The sequence below is a fragment of the Heptranchias perlo genome, chromosome 13 (genome assembly GCF_035084215.1).
Source record: "Heptranchias perlo isolate sHepPer1 chromosome 13, sHepPer1.hap1, whole genome shotgun sequence".
Lineage (NCBI taxonomy): Eukaryota > Metazoa > Chordata > Chondrichthyes > Hexanchiformes > Hexanchidae > Heptranchias > Heptranchias perlo.
This window is the reverse complement of record NC_090337.1, coordinates 41,483,709-41,504,527: the sequence shown is the minus strand read 5'-3', so window position 1 is coordinate 41,504,527 and position 20,819 is coordinate 41,483,709. Positions and strand designations below refer to the sequence as shown.

The window sequence follows — 20,819 nt, the reverse complement described above, 5'->3', positions numbered from 1 at the left end:
AAAAAATAGCGTACAGTAAAGAATCTGAAAAGATAAAACTAACCAATAGTACTATGCACCAATTAATTAAAAAGGCTAATGGAATATTGTACAGAGTTCTTGTTAGACCCCATCTGGAAAACTGCATTCAGTTCTGGGTATCACACCTCAGGAATGATATATTGATCTTGGAGGAAGTGCAGCGCAGATTCACCAGAATTATACCAAGGTTAAAAGGTTTAAATAATGAGGACAGGTTGCATCGACTAGACTTGTATTCCCTTGAGTATAGAAGATTAAGGAGTGATCTAATTGAGGTGTTTAAGATATTTAAAGGATTTGATAGGGTAGATAGAGAGAAACTATTTCTTCTGGTGGGAGAGTCCAGAACAAGGGGGCATAACCTTAAAATTAGAGCTAGGCCGTTCAGGGGTGATGTCAGAAGGCACTTCTTCACACAAAGGGTAGTGGAAATCTAGAACTCTCTCCCCAAAAAATCTGTTGGGGCTAGGTCAATTGAAAATTTCAAAACTGAGATCGTTAGATCAGTTCTGACAAAGGGTCATGGACCTGAAAGGTTAACTCTGTTTCTTTCTCCACAGATGCTGCCTGACTTGCTGAGTATTTCCAGCATTTTCTGTTTTTATTTTAGATTTCCAGCATCCGCAGCATTTTGCTTTTGTTAGGCAAGTGTATTAAGGCTTACAGAACCAAGGTGGGTGGATGGAGTTAAGATGCAGATCAGCCATGATCTAATTGAATGGCTGAATGACCTACTCCTGTTCCTATGTTCCTAAAGACCAGATAGCTGGCACATGCCACAAAGTGCAGCCTGTCAACTTGTATTCTATTTATTGCTCACCAGTGCCAAGCTCTCACACAAGCCTACAGCTCTTCTGTTGCATCTTGATTGTGTACCCTGCTGAAGTGTAGGTATGCAGTCAAAATGCAATGTACAATTAAAAGCTATGCTACACTCGCATCTTTCAAAGGCTGCAGGTTAAGCACATATCAGCTGTCCGTGAACCCCTGTACTTTTGAAAATGCACCAGTGTAATGATGTTAGGCAGTGTAGTGATGTCATGCTATTCAATGGGAAAGGATCTGATTGTGTTGCCCATACTGGCCAACACACCTTTGGACAGCACAGTCCTGATATTGAAGTGCTAACTGGGAATGAGCAACAGACATAACAACTGAGGGCAGTAGTGACCTTGTCAACCATTGATAATGGCCATCCCCATATTACAAGTTGGCTACAGATGGCAAAGCTGACCCATAGTAAATAGAAGTGGTTGTTGTGGATCATTGGTAAGTAGGTGTGCCGAGGTCTGCTGAATGGTTTGGGGCCTGCTGATCTCCCTGGCATACTTTCTTTCATTTTGTACTACCTCAATTACATTTGAGGTGCTTTAAAACAAATTTAAATTAAGGAGTAAGAAAAATGGCTACCAACTTTTTTTCTGAAAAAATTATTAGACATTTCAGAAACATGGAAAAATGTCCATTAAAAAGGTATCATAAATTTGTTTTTAAAAAATAAAGTCCATTTAAAAGATCCTGCACCCATAGAGTTTCCTTTCCTCCTACTCCAATCAGCTCAAAAGAAGAACAAACTTGCAGAAAGACTGCTGAATTGCGCTTCAAATCTGGATCCTTAATGAGGCTTACACGTGAATTGGCTAGGCATGTCAGCTCACTAAAAATAGAAGACCACTGAAAAAGAAATTGGCACAGGGCCTGCTTTCCCAACTTAATGTTCCCTCCGCACCAGTAATGCACCTGTACTCCCACATACAGGACCATTAAATTGACTCTTTTGTTACTTTTTGCCTGTTTTTTTTCCAGTTACTTTTTTGACCTACTGCAATAATGTTTGTCAATTTCAATCAGAAGTGTATGTCCCATATGTGGGTAATTGTCAGTGCCCTCTCAGTGGGGCTCACTTCCGTCCTCTTCTAACTCAATGTATCGGCCTCGAAACTAATGCAAGGTCCCTGGAAAGCCAAGATCACAGATCTCCCAGCATGGATCGCCTCTGCTGGAGGCCACTTCCCCTCCACATTGTGGAGATGCCGGTGATGGACTGGGGTTGACAATTGTAAACAATTTTACAACACCAAGTTATAGTCCAGCAATTTTATTTTAAATTCACAAGCTTTCGGAGGCTTCCTCCTTCGTCAGGTGACGTCGTTCACCTGACGAAGGAGGAAGCCTCCGAAAGCTTGTGAATTTAAAATAAAATTGCTGGACTATAACTTGGTGTTGTAAAATCCTCCACATTGTGGCCTTGTTTGGGACAGGGGAAGGCTCCACCACCAAACAAGGCCGCAGGAAACTCCAATGTAAGTCCGGGACCCAGTTTATCCGAGTCTCAATGGAGTTTGTGGCTGTTCTACCAGACTCCTGCCACAGTTATAACAGATAACTGCCAGAATGACTAAGCAAATTAGGTTCCACTGTAATTAACATGTATCTTATCCATCATATATTTAAATCTCTCCCATTACTTATCCAATGTTTGTTCTGTCTTCTTTTCCAACCAGTTAAATCTGGGCTTGTCCCTCATCTCACTGAAATAAGATAATTTTGTTTTCTTTGACTTTTCTTTCTCTTTACCTATTTTCCATGTAAACCTTATTAAGTTATTGTTACTATTATCTAAGTGTTCTCCTACCTTAAGGTAATTTCTTTGTCCTGCTTTGTTATTTGGAACTAGATCTAATGCTGCACCCTCCTTGTTAAACATGCAACATACTGATTAAGAGAACAGTCTTTGGATGCATTCTAAGCATCCTTAGCCATCTTGATCACAAACTTTTGTCTTAATATACTTAAAATTCCCTATTATTACAACTCTATTACTTATGCAATGAATTGCTTGAAAGGTTTGTCTTTGACTTCTTTCCTACTATTTTATGGCTAATAATATACTCTCAATATGGTAAATAGATCCTTACAATAGAGGAAAGGTCATTGTTGAAGCAGATAAAGATGAGGACGCTCCCCTGAGGAACTCCTAGAGTGATGACCTGGGGGCTGTGATGACTGGCCTCTGATAACCATACCATCTCCCTTTGCATGAGGTATGACTTCAGCCACTGGAGGGTTTTCTCTTTGACCACCCCACTGACTTTAGTTTTGCTAGGGCTCCTTGGTGCCATATTGGTCGAAAGCTGCCCTGATGGGCATGTAATGTCAGCATTCACTCCCAAATAAAGTACAGCACAGCCAAATGCAAAATTTGTACCTGGAAATTAATTGGCACTGTTATCATATGAATGCTTGTTGTGCTTTTTGAATTATTTTCTTCACTATTTTAACAAGGAATTAATCTGTTTATTTTAAATGGGTTAATACATCCTCTAAGTATTCTGTTTAGGGGATCAACGAATGAGGACGGATGGGTTTTGACACTTGGGTATATGCTTTAGTATGTTATCATATGTTAGAATTTCCATAGAATGGGGAATGAATACATCCTGATATTTTTACAGACTCTTCTGGAAACTAATTCCTTTTCACAAAGGGTAACATTTATCCAGTTTAAAGGGATACACAGATACTTTCATAACAAATCTCAGACAACAATCCAAAAAGAGTGTTCATGTACAAATTGAGCAGCAAATTTTGTAATAGAATTACAATTAGAAATTAGAATTGAATCAATTTGAAAAGACTAACCTTTGTAACTGTAAACTGATAGGCAGTATAATTTTCTTTTTGGAAAGTATCTGCAAGGTAAAATCAGCACAATTTACTGTTCAGCAATACCATGCATCACAAACACCAGTGATGGAGATATCAATTATATTATATTATTAAGTGATATTTTTAAATGCATTCAGGACTGAGAATGAAGCACAACAATAAGGCCACTTCCACAGATAACATAATTGCACGATGATCAATGTTGAAATAGCTCACCAGCCATATGCTTCCCTAAACAGATTTAGTACTTCTTTTGAAATGACAGTCTGAGTTATGGGGCTCAGGCAATATGTGTAGAAATGAACAGTAGGTTAATAGAGAGACAAATGGAAGGAGCCTCTCCATCCTTCATAGAAAATATATATTCTGAGGAAAGTTATTTATCTGATCTGAATTGCTGAAAGAAGGTGTTTGGTTGATATCCAGTATTCAAAGCAGCTGCACGCTGTAATGTTTACTACAATACCTCTGGATTCTCCATCATCCCAAAATAACTCTCCACCAGCCTTTCCTTGTTCATCAAGGGCAATGAGGAGACCAAGGGGGTTCTTCCGGCTATATATAAGAATAAAATATTTATTTGGTGTAATTCAATGGAAGCTTCATTAGCTATAATATTTTAGTACAAGTGTTTTTAACTTCAGGAAAACTAAGCATAAATCTGGCTGTACTTACCTATAAAAAGTAGTATTTGCTGGTTGCTGTGTTGGGAAGACAAAGCCACCTCTGACATGAAGCCCCAGTTTATCTGCTGGTATATGCATATTCACGAACTGCTTTCGAGAGTCTATGCGAGCACCCTAATTTAACAATAAACAGCCTCTTTACAATATACGTGTACTGTATTCTTTATTACTAATTAATTAGTGGGGCACAGCACTGGGAGAACTGAGTGAGGCACAGATGAATATTAAATATAATTTCTGCATCAATTTGTGTCTTATTCATTGTACCTAATGTAAATATTGTTCTGTTATCAGAATTGGCAATTTTGACTTGAAAGGATAGACATATTTTGTTGCTAATGGAAATATCTTAATACAAACCGTTATACATATGTACATAGCTTTGTCAAAAACAGATTTAACAAAGGTAACCCTGTAGATTCAGTTATAGAGCGTTCAGCACCCATTGAAAAGACACAAGTTTGAATCCAACCTTTGACTTTAGTTAAAATTTAGCGACCTATCATTGGGCAAATTTGATTGGTTTTCAGCTGAGCTACTAGATAGAATTCTTCATTGTGATAGACAATCTCATGTTGGAGGAGAGAAAATGTTGGCAGACAAATAAAGCCTACCTGCTTCCTCTCAGTTAATTTGATGTGACACTGATCTACAGACCTCCCCAATCTCTTCAATAAAAGAAACCAGTGTGGAGGCAGCAGAACCAATATTGCGGACAAAATTTCAAATCCTTAGCCTTTTCTTGCAGGAAATATTATTATTTTCATTGCATATCTGATTTCCGGTTCTAAATATACTTAATCTGTGTTAAGTCCTTTCAATGTAATAGATGATTAAGGGAAAACTTTTACTTCCTGAAAATGATAGCGCTGATTCCGTGATCAGGTGCTTCTAGCAGGAAGCATTAGCCAGGAAATTGCAGGCCTGCAGTGCCTGATTTGGTATCCATTAATTTAAATAGATGGAAAATCAGGCACTGTTGATCTCTGATTTCCTGTGAGTTTTGTTCCATGTCAGGAGTGTTCAACCATGGAATAAGAACTTATTACTACAAAATTGGATTAAAGTGATATTTACTGTTTCGTAATCATACCAATCCGCATCAGGCACATAGCCACGGACATTTTCTCTACCCTGAAAATAAGGAAAAGTATGTAAGAAGCATTGATGTAAATTTTAAAACAAGTATTAAAATAGTTTTTAATTGTAAAACAAAACAGGAAAGACATCGTTTTTTTTGGGTTGACAGGCATCCAGTTAGCATTAGGCTTGTAGTGTGGCACAATGCTGCATTAATATACTGTGACATGGATGTGGGTTTATGCCCATGTAATAAATTTCTAATATTAGATCATAAGATACTATAGATGAGTAAGGCCATTTGCTCCATCTTAATTCATCCAGCCAGATCAATGATGTAAGCTCCCTTGGCCACATATAGTTACTCCTTAAATGATTCCACCACTCTGCTCAGAAGTCCATTCCAAGCCCATTGTTAAGTTATTGGGGTGGGCACTGTGTAAATGCTAGGCAGCTACCCACTGGGAGGGCCAGAAAATTGGAGGACAAGTCATCCACACCAGTCTTGCTTACCTCCTAGAAGAAGCTTACAGAGCAATAACGGCCAGGCTTGGAATAGGCTGTCTACCTGCTTTCTTAACTGGGGCAATAATGTATGGCTTAGGGGATCTAAAGGAGTGGAGGAAACAGTTAAGTAAAAGGAGAAAGCACATAGATCAGATAATTTTCAATTCAGTGGAACAATCTATTTAGTGATTAATGGGGTACTATACCATAAGAATTTTTTATATTATACATTTTAGTATTTCACATAATCAAAATCATTCATATTCTGCAATATTACACTGGCAAAAGTGAACCAGTTGAAAACTGTGCTGTTATTAGCTTTCTGATAGCTGTACATATTTAAAAAATGGTAGGAGTTTAATTAACATACAGGATCCAGCACAGGAGTAATAAGAAGAGCAGGTCCCCATAGAAACTGACGGTCGACAGTCCATGTTGCATTGTCTGAAGGAAACCTTGTAAAAGATAAAACAATTTACACAATCAGATGTAGTTGTGCATGAGTGTATTTACGATGAGAATGAAAATGCTTGGAAATGGAGCATTTACGAGTTGTCCCCACTAGCAGCAGTTATCAATGCCACATCACGTATGAGACAAGCCAAACACAATCAAACTCCCTCTACATTTCCTGATAAACCAGTTCAAATCTAGTGTCAGAAGCACACATCCTACTTTACCAGTGGAACAACAAGAACAATGACTTTTATTTATATAGTGCCTTTAATGTAGCAAAATCTCCGAAGGCATTTCACAGTTGGGGGGTCAGAACCAAGGAGGAGTGGGAGGTTGCTGAAGGTCCTGTCAAAGAGATAGGTTTCAGGGAGGATTTTGAATGTAACAGGATGAATGGATTTAGGAAGGGAGTTCCAGAATGTGGGAAGATTTCTGAAGGCTCTGCCCTTGATAGTAGAGTGGTGAGGAGGAGGAATGTGAGGTAGAACAGCGTTGGAAGAATGGAAGGAGTGGGCAGTGAAATAGCAGGCTTGAGGAGGTTGCAAAGGCAGGGGTGAGATTGTGAAATGATTTGAAAATGAGGAAGAGGATTTTAAAGTCAATGTGCTGAGAGACAGTGAGCCACTGGAAGGTGGTAAGAATCAAAGTAAAACGTAAGTGGAATTTTATGTGGGAAAAGATGTGGGCAGCGGAGTGAGTTCTGGATGAGTAAGAGCTGGGGAGTTGAGAGAGGAGGGTATTGGAAAAGTCGAATCTGGAGGTTACAAAGGCAACTTGACAGGGAGTGGGAGTGAGGTAGGAGCAGAGTTGAGCAATGTTGCAGAGGTAGAAGTAGGCAGTCTTGGGGTGAACTCAATGTGGAGTTTGAAGCTCAGGTCAGGGTCAAACGAGACACCTAAGCTGTACATCATCAGGTTGAGCTGAAGTAAGCATGCAGAGAGAGGGTTAGGATCAGGGTCTAAGGTGCAGAGCGGCTGGTGAGAGACAAACAGGACGGCTTTGTGTCGTTGAGCTGTTAAATTACAGCTGCTCCATAAATTGATGTTGGGCAGGCAGTCTCAACAGCACAGCAATAGCCATAGAATCAAGGCTGATAGTGGAGAAGTAAAGATGGGTATCATCAGTGTCCGTATGAAAACTTATGGATAACGTCAGCAAAGAACAACACATGAATAGAATATTAAGGGACCAAAGGCGGAACCTTTGGGACACGCTAGAGGTAGCTATCAAATATGGGAGGAGAAGCCATTGCAGGAGATGTGCTGGCGACATTGAAACAGGTAGAAATGAGTCCCACAGAGATGTATCATGTTCAAGAGTAGTGGGTGAGGATGGTTTGGTCTACTGTATCAAAGGCTGCAGAGAAGTTGAAGAGGAGGATGAGAGTTATTACACCAGGGTCACACAGTCACAAAGAATGCTGCTGGTAATTCAGTTCTGTAAACAGGATTGAAGCTGAGTTGCAGGGAATCAAACAGGACATAGGCACAGAGTTGGGTGCCAGTGATTCATTTCACAATAAGAGATTGGAGACGGGGTGTTATTTGGAGAGGACAGATGGATTGTGGACGAACTATTTAAGGAGCTGGATTATTACAGCAGTTTTTAAAATGGGGGAAACAATGCCTGAGGAGAGGAATCAGTTGATGATGTTACTAGCATTGGGCCAAGGAGTTAAGTGGTCAAGAGCTGATATGGGAATGGGTCAAGAAGAAGTTGGTGAATTTCATGGAAGAGATGAGTTGGAAAGGGCTGGGATGGAGATAGACAAAAGCTATAGAATGTTGTGAGGTCAGAGCTTGAATAAAATGTCAGCTGACAGTTGTCAGGGTGATAGATAAGCAACTCCTTCCACCATATTTCTACAGTGCCTTAGGATATGACCAACTCCTTAGCACGAATCAGCAAATGCAGAGCAGGTTTGTTGACTGGTAGCTGGGTGGATTCTCTTCCAACTTACTTTGTTTATGATCCCTAACTACCATAAGGGAAAGAGAATGTATCCATGCATTTGGGACATGTTGAAATCAAGCATCAGATGTGGAAGAAACATGTTATAATGACAAACTGTGCGGATTTCATTCATGAACATACCATCTATGAACTTTACCCAGAGCAGTTAATTTGTTTGGATCCAATTCTACTCCCTTCCCACCACACCCCCAACAATTTTCTGATATTTTATTTTCTTGGCACCCTGAAAATTTGAAGCCTGAAACCCCTATACTGCACAATGATACCCTTCTATCAGCACAGGCAGGTAGCTTCTTCCCAGGTCTCTGACAATTCCATTTAAACTGCTCACTGGAAAGTTTGCAAGAATAGCCTAAGGTGATTTCCTGTGGGGAAGATTCTGCCCTTCATTCACATCATCCCTAGCTGGCATAGCCCAGATCATATGGGTTTAATATGACAGTGGGTGTCAAAACCAGGCCAACTGGAAAATCAACCTAATGAGCAAACATTCGGCCAAATTGACACTGATTAGATTTAGACAGATTTTGTCTTCGGTCTTCTCGTTCTTTAAATTAATTTCGACGGATGTCACTCACTTGAGATGCAAACAGTTAAGCAGAAAGAATAGCATGAGTTGCCCTGATAATTTCATTGTACAAAAATTCTATGTTCTGCTGGTGAATGAATTTCACTAGTATGGATTAATAATATACTGATATGGATTTGATACTCATCAGAATTAATTGATTTTCTAAAGAACTTACTCATGAAGCAGTGGTCGAACTACAGTGTCTCCGTAGACATTTGCCTTGTGAAAGAGTGTGTAGAGGTAAGGAAGCAATGTGTACCGAATATTCAGGTAATGTTTGGAACTGTTCACTAAAAGGGAGTTTTCACCATAAAAAGCAGGATCTTGAGGCTAAAAAATACGATTTGTATTACAAGGAAGAATTTTGTTACTATAGTTATAAATGAAATCTGACCATACATATGAGTTAATAGATATTTTTCATGGTCCACATTTTCTCCTATTGCAGTAAAATTTCATTCTCAGTTTATGAAAACTTACATCATATCCCTCAGCATTGTGATTCCTAGAAAATGGATAAAATGCTCCAACCTGCATCCATCTCCTACAAAGTTCTTCAGGCGAATTATCAAAGAAACCACAAATGTCTGCTCCAATCTGCAGGAACGAAGTACATTTGTGACTATTAGTTCATCAAAAGGCTGTGGTTCTTCAACTTCTAAAAGCAGCTAAGCTAGCCATAAAATAAATATGTGGCTTCAAATCTTTGTTTTGATTAACATTTTGTAATCTCCCTTAGCTTGATAATACATGCCAAATATTACGCAGAAAAGATATGTCACTAAAACTTACAGACAACTAGATGAATGCTTCTTTTATAGTTTTCACTGTCAACTTCTTCTTAAATCAACGTATTCTTAAATCAACTTACATATGGAATACCAAAGAGATTAAACTCTAGCATTCCAGGAATTGCCCATTTCATATCATTCCAGTTCGCTGCGTTATCTCCCAACCAGTGTCCTGTGTACTTTCCTGACCCAGCAAAAGTTGATCGAGAAAGAATAAGGCTTCGTTGCCCAGGGAACACACGGTTAATTACTCTGCAGTGTCAAACAAAGGCCATTTTTGTTATAATGTGGGTGGGAATTGACACATTCTAGTATGATTTAATGGTGAATATTCATGAAACACACTGATATTTTTCTAATATAGCATCACATGATTTTAGCAATGTATTATCATTTACCTATGAATTATTTTGAATTGCTGCTGCACAATAAAATATTACCTAGCTTCTCCAATGGTTCAGAGGGTTTACACAGTAAGTACCTAAGCAATACTGACTAGAAAGGTCCTAGGTTTGATCCCCAGAGTTAGTTGATTTCTGCTGGACTTGCAGTAGGGGTGTTATAATTAACCTTAGTGAACTTGGTTTAGGAAGGAGAAAAGCACTAAGGATTTCTACTACCCTGTTGGAAGTGCACATGTGCAGACACAATCTGGCTTGGCTGTTACATCCCCACAGTTCAATAGATTTCCAGCACTCACTCTCAAGATACATGGGCCTTGAAATTCTGTGGGGTTTCTCCCACCACCTGTTTAACTGCAGTAGAAGATGAGAGGAAACCGTTTTCAGTTATATATGCCATTTGCCTGGGGATTGTGCTGGTTTCCAACCAGGAGAATTCCTATGGAATTTTGAGGCCATGATAGTCACCATTTGAACAGAATAGTGGAGGCCATCCAGGGAACTGAACCCGAGTGATGAGTCAATGCTTTTAGGAGGAGAGGGGAGAAAATTGGCAAAGGAAAGAGAGAAAGGAAAATTAAAAAAGTTTATTTTTAATACGGAAATTTATTGCTCTCCTGCTCCTCATCAAATTCATTTTGAGGTACTAAGTAAAGCCAATATATATCATTATTTGTCTATCCACTCGGGCAATGTGGAGCCAGCCACCACTAGAATGAATGCTATCATTTTAAGATATGTGAAGAATGTGGGCCAGGCCAGAATTTCGGATAATACATTGAGCAATTTAAAGTTCCAAACTGAAAAAGAATAGCAGTTCAAAAGCACAAGCTGTTTAACTAAAATGTCTCTTACGTTTCCAATTACTTTCATATGGTTACAAAAAGAAGTTTATCTGTCCTTCTTATTTGCCAAAATGTTGTTTTAAAAATACCACAATACATACAGGTAATACTGGTATCCGCATTGTATAGGATGCTTGTACTGATTTGGTGAGAAATTACAAATTATGTTAAGTCAAGCAAAGGAGAAGTTTGGAGGATGTTTTTGTGTCAAGTGCTGTTAGGACATGGAATGACTTACCAGAAACAGTGGTGACAACAGAATCTGCATTAGCTTTTAAAAGAGAAGTGGATTAATATTTGAAAAAGAAATAAAAGAGGATATGGGGAAAGGATAGGGGAATGAGACTAAGTGAGGAGCTCCTTCAGAGGGTTGGCACAACCATCATAGGCCGAGTCGCTTGGTGTAAAAGTCTACGATTCTATGATAAATTTGGCTGTTCTAGCCACCTGAGATCCTAAGAAGATAAATACTGACTCTTTCATCAATAAAGCATCAAAGATTGGGTCCTCAGTTACGATCGGTATGGAACTTACCTAGTTGACAACATATACTTACAGGAGTTCAGACACACTCAAGAGCAGATACTAAACTGGACACATCCAATGTAGAATGCTGACTGTATGAATTACTAAGGTGAATCAGGCAATCTAAGTGTTTTTGTTGTGGGGGCAGATTTTCAACATGCTGCCAGGATGTAAAGCTGGCATTGTGGATCGGTTGCCCGTTCTACAAACCGCCTGATCTTTATCCCATTGATTTGAGTAGAAATGAATATCGGACGGTTTCTATAACGGATGGCTGATCCTCAACACCAGTTTTACGCCCAGACGGCACGATGAAAATCTACCCCATGATCTGTGCAACTCTACCAGAAAAGCATAACATTAGGATTGGGCCTCTGTCTCCAGAGGACATTTTGTGATAACATGTAAAAATTCTGAGGCTGTGGAACAATAAAATCATTGACCAACTCTTTCACACCATAACACAGACTCATCTCAACATATTAAAATATACTCCTACATTTAACACTTACTGTTCAGTAGCTAGTATCATTGAATGTCCATAAAGACTGTGAAGATCATAATGCATTCCCTTAGTCTGTTGGGCATCCATGCAAAGGGTCTTGGAATACATCAGTTTGTCAAGAATCCCTTCAAAAGAAAATATTATATTAAAAGGATGTTTGTGATTTACAAACAAACATATATAAAGATTGTACAAATAACTTTGGGCACATTTCTCCTTTAAAATGGTAGTGACATAAGCTAAGGAATTATAGTGCAAATTCCATTGTGTATAGATTTTATCTCAAAAGCTTATTTTTGATCCTGGTATGCAGCAAAGTATTGCCCTATAGATTCGGATCTTTCACTCTCAAATCTCAAAAGCAAATCCCATGCAGTGATGCAGAGAATTCATTAAATATTCCCCACATAATTTGCTGCAGTGGTAGTAGTCCAAACTGACAAGTAAAGCAGAACAAGGTAGAAAAATCCAACACAAAACCTATTTTTACCAAGACGACATTGACCTGCTCAGACAGCAACTTCTCAAAAGCAATCTTAAAATTCTTTGACATGCCAGCAAAGGTCCTGAATTAAAAATATATACACAAATCTGGAAGAAAAGTTCCATAAAGACCAATATAACTAGAGAGAAAACACGAGCGCAGGGTAAGTTCAAATGGTGTTTGTAAATGTGTGAAGAGCAAACCAGCTGCCAAAACTTGGAGGCAATGTTCCACCCAGCCATTTCCCCAATAGTGATTTTACTTTTACCAAAGACATGACCACTCTACAGGAGCCGAAGGATAAGAAGTGATTCTGGAAAGTGAAAAGTACTTAGGAGGTAAACAGACTTTTAATGACATCCTGTAAATAACATTGCATTTAAAACTACTTTTCTTGTTATGAAAAAAGCTGAACTTGTTTCTGATATGAGCCAAGTAACCTTTTTCCCTGAGACGTTGCCTAAATGCTGTTACAGAATGACAGAAATGTAAACATTTCTGATGCAAAAGAAAAACCAAAAAATGCAAAGTTCAAGAAACAGTGAAATATTAAATTGAGTCAAAGAGGACATGCTATAAAGCAGCCATAAGAAGTTTAGAAAACATTTATGGCACAAATGATAAAGGGGTAAATTTTCATCTTCACCACCTGAGGTGTAATCTGGCAGAGTGGATCGCCCACTCATTGTAGAATCTATCCAATATTCATCCTATCGAAATTAACTGTCACTGACACAGATTCAACTTCATGCCGAGGTCCTGAACTCAGCTATGGTGCTGTGAAGAGGCACAATGGAGATGCCAGTACCGTTCCTGCAGTTGGCTAAGGACACAACTTACCCTGAGTCACCCCTGAGTCTTTATATTCACAGGAGATGATGATACTGTCAGGTATGTACCACAATTTATTCTGCCCTAGAGATCTCTGGGAAAATGGCTGTCAAGATATCTTATTTAGGCTAGGAATACAGACAGGGTTTATGATAGATTTTCATCAGAGGAATAGGGAAATAACCCACTACCTGTCACATCATGTTGGAGGATGAAGAGAAGAGGGAGGAAAATGAACCTCTCCTTCATGTGCTTATTCTAATGACTGCTTCCCATAGAATTTGTAGATATTTATTCTGAAGCCACAGTACCAAATGTGTGGTGAAAAATATAATTTGGACCAAAGCTTTAGGTTTGGAATAAGGCCCACAATTGAAAACTTATCACAGCACAATCAATGTTTGAGTCAATAAACTAATCTGAATATTCCACTGTGCCATGATGGAAATGGAACCTCTTTTGTGCTGCTGTGGTTCAAGGTGAAGCACATACCCTTTGGAAGATAAAACTTACTTGGGGTGAAAGGAGGATAGTTCCACTGATTTTTATTACATCCATTTACCGAACCATGTTCGAAACTTGACACCTCATTCATATCCTGCAAATGAGAGATATAACAAGAAACATATATACACTTGCAGAGCTTTACGATTAGACTTTAGGATAAAATAAAACAAAAATAAAATAAAATAAGACAAAGGATAAAATAATTAAAATAAGATTAATAAATAAGATAAAATTGAACATACAATCCAAAGTCCATCATATTTTATTTCTTGGTGGAAGTTTTCACATTCATCTACCCACCATTTAATGCATTGGGGGTTTGTGTAGTCAGGGAAGACAGTTTCTCCTGGCCAGACCTAAGTGATACGAGATAGAGAAACATCAACAATTCTATTTATACATTGTGAATGTTACCATAAAAAACATTCCGTACAGTAAATGAAAAATAATACTATGAGTCAGGACACCATGGACTATTAAACCATATTTTAATAACTCCTTCTAATTTATAACCCCATTTTTAATAGATTGGTGTAGAAATCTTTTGACAATACTGAATGTATCAAAAAATTAAAAATGGGATATTATAGTCAATACCTCATTTCCTCCTTTTAAGGATTAGAATTTGCAGATGTTATTTTTCAAGATTTATCACTATTAACATGTGCATAGATACATTTTACTTCAATTACCTTCCCTAAAAGGGGTGTCCTTCCATCAGATTCATTGATCCACACTCCCATTTGCGTGCCTTTGTCATAGGAATGGTATGGGCCGTGTAACCGTTTCTGGGTGCTAATTGCTGGGTCCTGCGTTTGAAAGAGAACAGAGCTGTGAACAGTCAAGTCACACAAACCTTCATTCCCTTTAGATTTCAAAATGTTGTTTTAATTTGTTCTGAGGTTGTGGGTGATACCTGCAAGCCAATACTTATCACCAACCCTAGTTGTCCTGAAAGACATTAGTGAACTAGTTGGGTTTTTATGACAATCTGGTAGCTTTCATGGTTATTTTCTGATGCTAGCCCACAAATTACCAAATCTATTAAATTTAGCTTCACTACTTACTTTATTGAGATTTGGACGCAGCATTGCTCTGGGTTGCTAGTTTAGTACCACTAAGCTGCTGTAATAAACAGTGTACAACCCTACATGCTGGACTGTTTTTAGCGCAATGCTATTACAAGGGCAATATTGAGCAATTCTGATTTCAACATCAGATATACAATAATTGATTGGTTGCCTATTAGTAATTTGTCTTGTGATACTTGAAAGATTATCGTTTCATTTCATTTTATTCTTTGTCTTTTATTTTCATGTAGCAGCATGCCGTGCAATCATATTGTAAATGTATTGATAAAAGTCATCCTTGTTTTTTTAAAACTGTTCATTCTAATTTGATTTAATAATTTTAAGTGCTCAAACTGACAAAGAAAGCAGCAAGATTATGGAACTTACCAAAATGATGATGTATTTCTGCCCATGATCATGTAAATCATGAGCAAAATCAGGGAGATTGCGGAACTTGTCCAAGTCATAAGTAAAATCCTTTTTGTTTTCCATATAGTCGATATCAGTGATCTGGATATCCTGAATAATTTTAATTAAACATGTTAGTACAAATTCAACAATATCCATGTTCTTTTGATAATAACAGATATAGCTAGAATTATTTGCAAAAGTACATATTGATAGTTATCCTAAATTGTATGGAAACTGGATCAAAATTTTCACCGTTTTTAATTGATATTCTCCTTATTTACGCTACTGTAATAAGCATTCACAGGGCATGTCAAAAATATTCTTTTGAGAAATAATCAGTTTGATGATGGTATTTGAGACAGCACTAGTGCCTTCTTTTGCTTTTACATTATACACCTGCCATTCTCCTGGCCTCTCTGAATGAGATTGCCAGTTTAGTGCTCACTAGAAACTGGGTTATGATAACACAAGTAGACTTTATGTAAGACTTTCATGATCAACAGATAAAGGAGATTTTCATCCTGTACAAATGAAAGTCCCAGAGGTGAAAGGTTAGGGTAATAATCAGCTATCTCAGCCATCCTCAAAAAATGGTCTAACAGTTAAGATTTAATCCATGCAGATACCATCAAGATCTTTACAAATATGTTCTAATATTATGATCAGAGTTGAAGAAAGATTCTGATTAAGCAAGTGAATCAATAGCTATGGTTTGGTCTTAAATATGAAACATGAGTAGTCTGCCCTCTGTCTCTGTGCACTAAAAATATAATTATTGTATGAAATATCATATGTGTATTGGGCACCTGGATTTTAAAACACAGCCATTACTCTGTGTAGCTATTTAATATGCATAGGCAGATTTTTTTTTTGCAATAGATAGTGGCCTTAGTCTGTGAGATTGCTTTATATTTCTTTCATCACATTAAAACAGGAAGAGTGTTTTATTTTCACAATTCATCAACTCAGCAAAAGATATTCTTTCAGAAGTTCCTTGATAATACCTACAGATTTTGCCCTTTTGACCTGGTGGGGGAGGAGGCAATTGTGGTTTCCGATATAAGGACAGGAAAACACAATTGAACAAGCTTAGGCTGGTGCCGACAGTGTGGGGAAGAGAGATCTATATAATTGCTGTAAAATGCTGTTCATAAGAGTTGGAACCGATTGCAACAGTCATTAGCCTTTGGCACACACAAAACTGAAATAGTTAACAGAGGGTAGTGACTGTGTCTGATTCCTGTTGGTCGGAAAAAAATGGTCACATTTGTCCTGTACTATATATCTATAGTAAATGAGTACACTTTAATCATTAACCTGGTGTTTACCTAGGGTTCCCAACCCTCTCAGAATGACGGGGAGTTTCCCGGAATTGGGGGTTCCTATCCTGGGCACTGCCTCCAGCAGCCCGGGAGATCAGCAATTTAAATTTCCCGCTGCAGTGTGCTCACAAGAACAACAGACACTGTGTGAAGTATTATAAATAATTACTAACTGTTAGCCTGGCTGTTAATCAGAATGAGGCTAAACTGCATTACCGAGCCTTTTCCTGGAGCTCGTTACCGGTTGCTTCTCAGTGCCGTCACCCACAGAGAGCCATGACAGGCCAGGGAGGGGAGAGTTGGGAATCAGGGTGAGGGGCTCTGAAATTGGGGGGGGGGTTGGCTCTGAAATCGAGAGGGCTGGCTCTGAAATCGGGGTGGGGGCTTAAGAGTTGAGGGGATAGAGGGAGACTGGGGAATATTTGCTGGGGGAGAGAGAGAAGAGGAGTGGTGAATGGGGACTCGGGGGGTAGAGAAGGGGATGGGAAATAGGGGCTCAGGTGCAGAGAAGGGGACTGGGAAATGGGGGCTTGGGGGAGAGAGAAGGGGACTGAGGAATGGGGGGCTTGGGGGAAGAGAAGGAGCTGAGGAATGGGGGCTCCTCACGGAAAGAGAAAGGGACAGGGGAATGGCGGTTCAGGGGAAGAGAAGGGGACTGGGGAATGGGGGCTCGGGCAGAGAAGGGGACTGCGGAATGGGGGGGCTCGGGGGAAGAGAAGGGGACTTGGGGTTAGGGGATTGATGCTCATGCGGGCTGGGGGGAAGAATGGGGTAGGGGTGGAAGTGGGAGCCAACTTCTGGTGGGTGAATGGGGAATGGAAACCAAGGATTCTCACTGGAAGAACCAAGGGGGATGGGAGGAGGAAGGTTCTTGAACTGAGGGCTATTAGACCATGGGAGCCTTCACCACTTGTGGCTATTGGGGTAGAGACTAAAACTTAATTTAAAAGGGAAGGGGATAAATATTCGAAAAGGAGGAATATAAAAGTATTTGGGGGGAATGGGGTTACAGGAAAGAGCATCAGCACCGGGGACAGAATGGCCTCCTCCTGTGCTGTAATTTCTATAATTCTATGAAAACTTTCATCTCTTGAGACTGAGCCCAGGGAGTGGTTTAGAAATGTTGGTGCTGAGCTGAGGTTAGTACGATATGCCCTGTGAGAAAAGCCCCAAACACTGAGCCCGCTGCCGTTTGTGCAATCTCTTGGTTTGGTTCAGGTCAGTCTGTACCGTCCTATTTTGACGTTGTCACCTTCACATTGAACCGGAGCCCAAACCAGAGTCCAAGGAGATAGGGAGAGAGATCGGACCTGTTAAAAGTGGCAGCGACTGGGGAGCCTAACCACAGCTTGTGCAGTGCAGAGGGTTTCTGGCTATGGTTTCAGGGTAAATATCCGTGGGTCACAGGATTACTACTAGTTAAAGGTAGGGTATTGGGGCATTACATCTATTACTACCAGTTATATATAGACTATCAGTGAGTTATTGTTGTATTATTGTTGTTTATGAGGGGAATCTAAGTGTTACCAGTATTGCTATTAGTTATCAGTGAAATTTCAGTGAGTTACCATTAGTTACTGGTGGAATCAAAGTTCCTCCCACCCGATTTCCCCTCTGTAAATCGTTCTCCTACTTTCAGTTTCCCCTCTTCCCCGCCCTCAGTTTTCCCTCTTCCCCGCCCTCAGTTTCCCCTCTCCGCCTGCTCACGGGTGGCCTCCTGGTTCTTGGAACTTCTAGCACAACAACTGCTGGTGCGAAACCACGAGCAAATATTCTCAACTACAGGGGACCCAACTTTTATAAGGTAAGTGCAATCACGTTTGTCGATGTCACGTGATCAGATGTCACATGGTCAGAACATCACTTGGTCAGAACGTCACATGGTCAGAACATCGCTTGATCAAACCTCCATGAATGCCTCCAGCCAGAGTTGGCAAACTTATGTTCTCCTGCCTTCTTTAGCTGCTCATGGACCAGGCAAACATTACAACATTTCATACTTCAATCACTTCAAGTGTGCTATAGTGCTTTCTGAGTGATATCCTTTTTGGGGAACAGAGATATCAAACTATTTCCAGTATGTTACTGATAGGTACTTCTTTGTAAAGATGTGCTCTACTCACATATGGAAGATTTATTTTTCTGTTCCTGTCCACTGTAGCTTTAACATCATTTAGGCTTTTATAACCCCAGCGACTAAGTTGGAATCCCAGACTCCAGTATGCAGGCATTAATGGTTTGCCAATTAGCTACATTGTTTCAACCAAAAACAGAAATGGATGAATTATGTTCATTATCATAAACATCTCAAGCCAAAACATGTAAATAATTTAATTGGGAAGCGGTTTCTCTTAAATGACAAGAATATTTTACCCAATAGTTTGAATGTCATGATTGTACAATTTTATTCAATTCTATTGCTAGTTACTGATAATGATTGTATACCTACCGTTAAGTATTCACGAACAACATCCTCAGGTGAAGAACCCAAGAAGATGTAAAAGTCCAGAACTCCACCTATTGTCCTATATGTTATTGATGGACTTGGCTGAAGTTCAACCTCTGAAAAAGAAAGAAATAGAGTCAGGAACTGTTAATCAGGTTTAGCCACAATGGTCAACAGTGATAAATCAGAGATGGCCATAATAAATAGTCATGCTGAATTTAAGCTCCATTACATTTGGTGGGGTTTTCAATAACAATAATAACATGTATTTGTAGTTAGTTATTAATAGACTAAATAACATTATAACAGGTTTAAAGAAAGTACATTGGAGACATTTATACAATTAATTACACTCTTACGTTGCACCTAAGGGCTTGAAGTGGATTTTCTGTACCCTAGAAATACTTTGATGGCAAATATAATAGAAATGTGCATTTAAAGTATTAAAAACAATGGAGTTTAATTTCCTCACAAAGATTAACATGTTTCTGTAAAGTTCCTTTGTGCGCTCTTTTGATGTAGTCATTAGTCTATTCAAAATACATATGTTATTAACTGTGTTAAAATAGTGCACAAAATAATTTTATGCAAGTGCTTTATTCAGTGTGATACCATAAGGAATCAAATACAGGTTGTTTAATAGCATTGTTTTATGATGCCAGAGCTAGGTGCTAACATGGCATATGCTACTGCCTGGAATAAAGACTGGCCTGATTTAAAAGTAGGTCATATCCGTTATATAAATGATGATGCTAATGAGGATTCTTCATTATACAGTGTATAGTAGAAAACGAAGGGAGAAACTATGACAGCCCGAAATTATGCTCATATAATTTCTTGTCATAATGCCTACATAACAACAGTAAATAATTTTACAACACCAAGTTATAGTCCAACAATTTTATTTGAAATTCACAAGCTTTCGGAGGCTTCCTCCTTCCTCAGGTGAATGTTCATTTCCACAACATTCACCTGAGGAAGGAGGAAGCATACATAACAACAGTCACCGTATTATTTATTCTGTAACATAGTTTGAGACATTCACTGTCATAATGTGCCACATAAATGGAAGTTTTTTTAAAATCATCTTTTGCCTGAGATTCCTCCTCCTTGGATTCTGATGATGATGCAATATTATATTTCACACATCAAAAATAATACTGCCTGAATCCATTTGAACACTCTATAGTGCATTACTAAGGAGGATGAAGAAGAAAGTACCTGATACAAAAGTGGTTGCTGGAGCAGTGAGCTAGGATTCAATGGAGATGTGCAGGAGGCTTATTCTCTCCATGAGATGTACACCACAGAAAATTGAGCACAGAAGCCTGAGGACCACCAACAAGCCCCACTGTGGGTAGTAGATACAAAGGGGGCTGGCTGCCTGCACAAAGCTGTGCACCAGACTCATTAGGCCCTTGACTTCAATGTAAATGAAGGCAACTGTCCCCTTATGCAGCTCGAGCAGCTAAACAGAGTTCCAGCCACATAGTGCCCATTAGGAATGGCTGCTGAAAGGGAAGCTGTCGTTCAATTTAAATAAAAATGGGCACCCCTGCCCTTTGCTCCCCTGGCACCTAGCAACCCTTGCCCAACGCCCATACATTCTCCCTGTTTTTTGCTTCCCCACACATTGTCCCCAGTGCCTCTTGCTAAATGCCTGGAGAGCTCCCCTTCACTAGGTGCTGCCACCCAAGAATGCTGCCCTGGCAATCCT

At 39.2% G+C, this 20,819-nt stretch overlaps 1 protein-coding gene across 2 annotated transcripts in view; it reads right to left on the bottom strand.

Moving 5' to 3' along the window:
* Window positions 1-20,819, bottom strand: part of si (sucrase-isomaltase) — a 130,942-nt gene that overhangs the window by 85,256 nt on the left and 24,867 nt on the right. For both annotated transcript variants that reach the window (XM_067995363.1, XM_067995364.1), the window contains exons 10-24: window positions 19,106-19,218; window positions 18,780-18,905; window positions 15,311-15,442; window positions 14,546-14,662; window positions 14,096-14,209; window positions 13,860-13,944; window positions 12,039-12,156; window positions 9,836-10,007; window positions 9,445-9,561; window positions 9,140-9,294; window positions 6,334-6,418; window positions 5,454-5,510; window positions 4,366-4,490; window positions 4,157-4,245; window positions 3,664-3,713 (exon numbers count right to left, since the gene is read on the bottom strand). In XM_067995363.1, coding sequence (XP_067851464.1) covers window positions 3,664-3,713; window positions 4,157-4,245; window positions 4,366-4,490; window positions 5,454-5,510; window positions 6,334-6,418; window positions 9,140-9,294; window positions 9,445-9,561; window positions 9,836-10,007; window positions 12,039-12,156; window positions 13,860-13,944; window positions 14,096-14,209; window positions 14,546-14,662; window positions 15,311-15,442; window positions 18,780-18,905; window positions 19,106-19,218 — 1,655 coding nt within the window. The remainder of the gene's footprint in view (window positions 1-3,663; window positions 3,714-4,156; window positions 4,246-4,365; window positions 4,491-5,453; window positions 5,511-6,333; window positions 6,419-9,139; window positions 9,295-9,444; window positions 9,562-9,835; window positions 10,008-12,038; window positions 12,157-13,859; window positions 13,945-14,095; window positions 14,210-14,545; window positions 14,663-15,310; window positions 15,443-18,779; window positions 18,906-19,105; window positions 19,219-20,819) is intronic.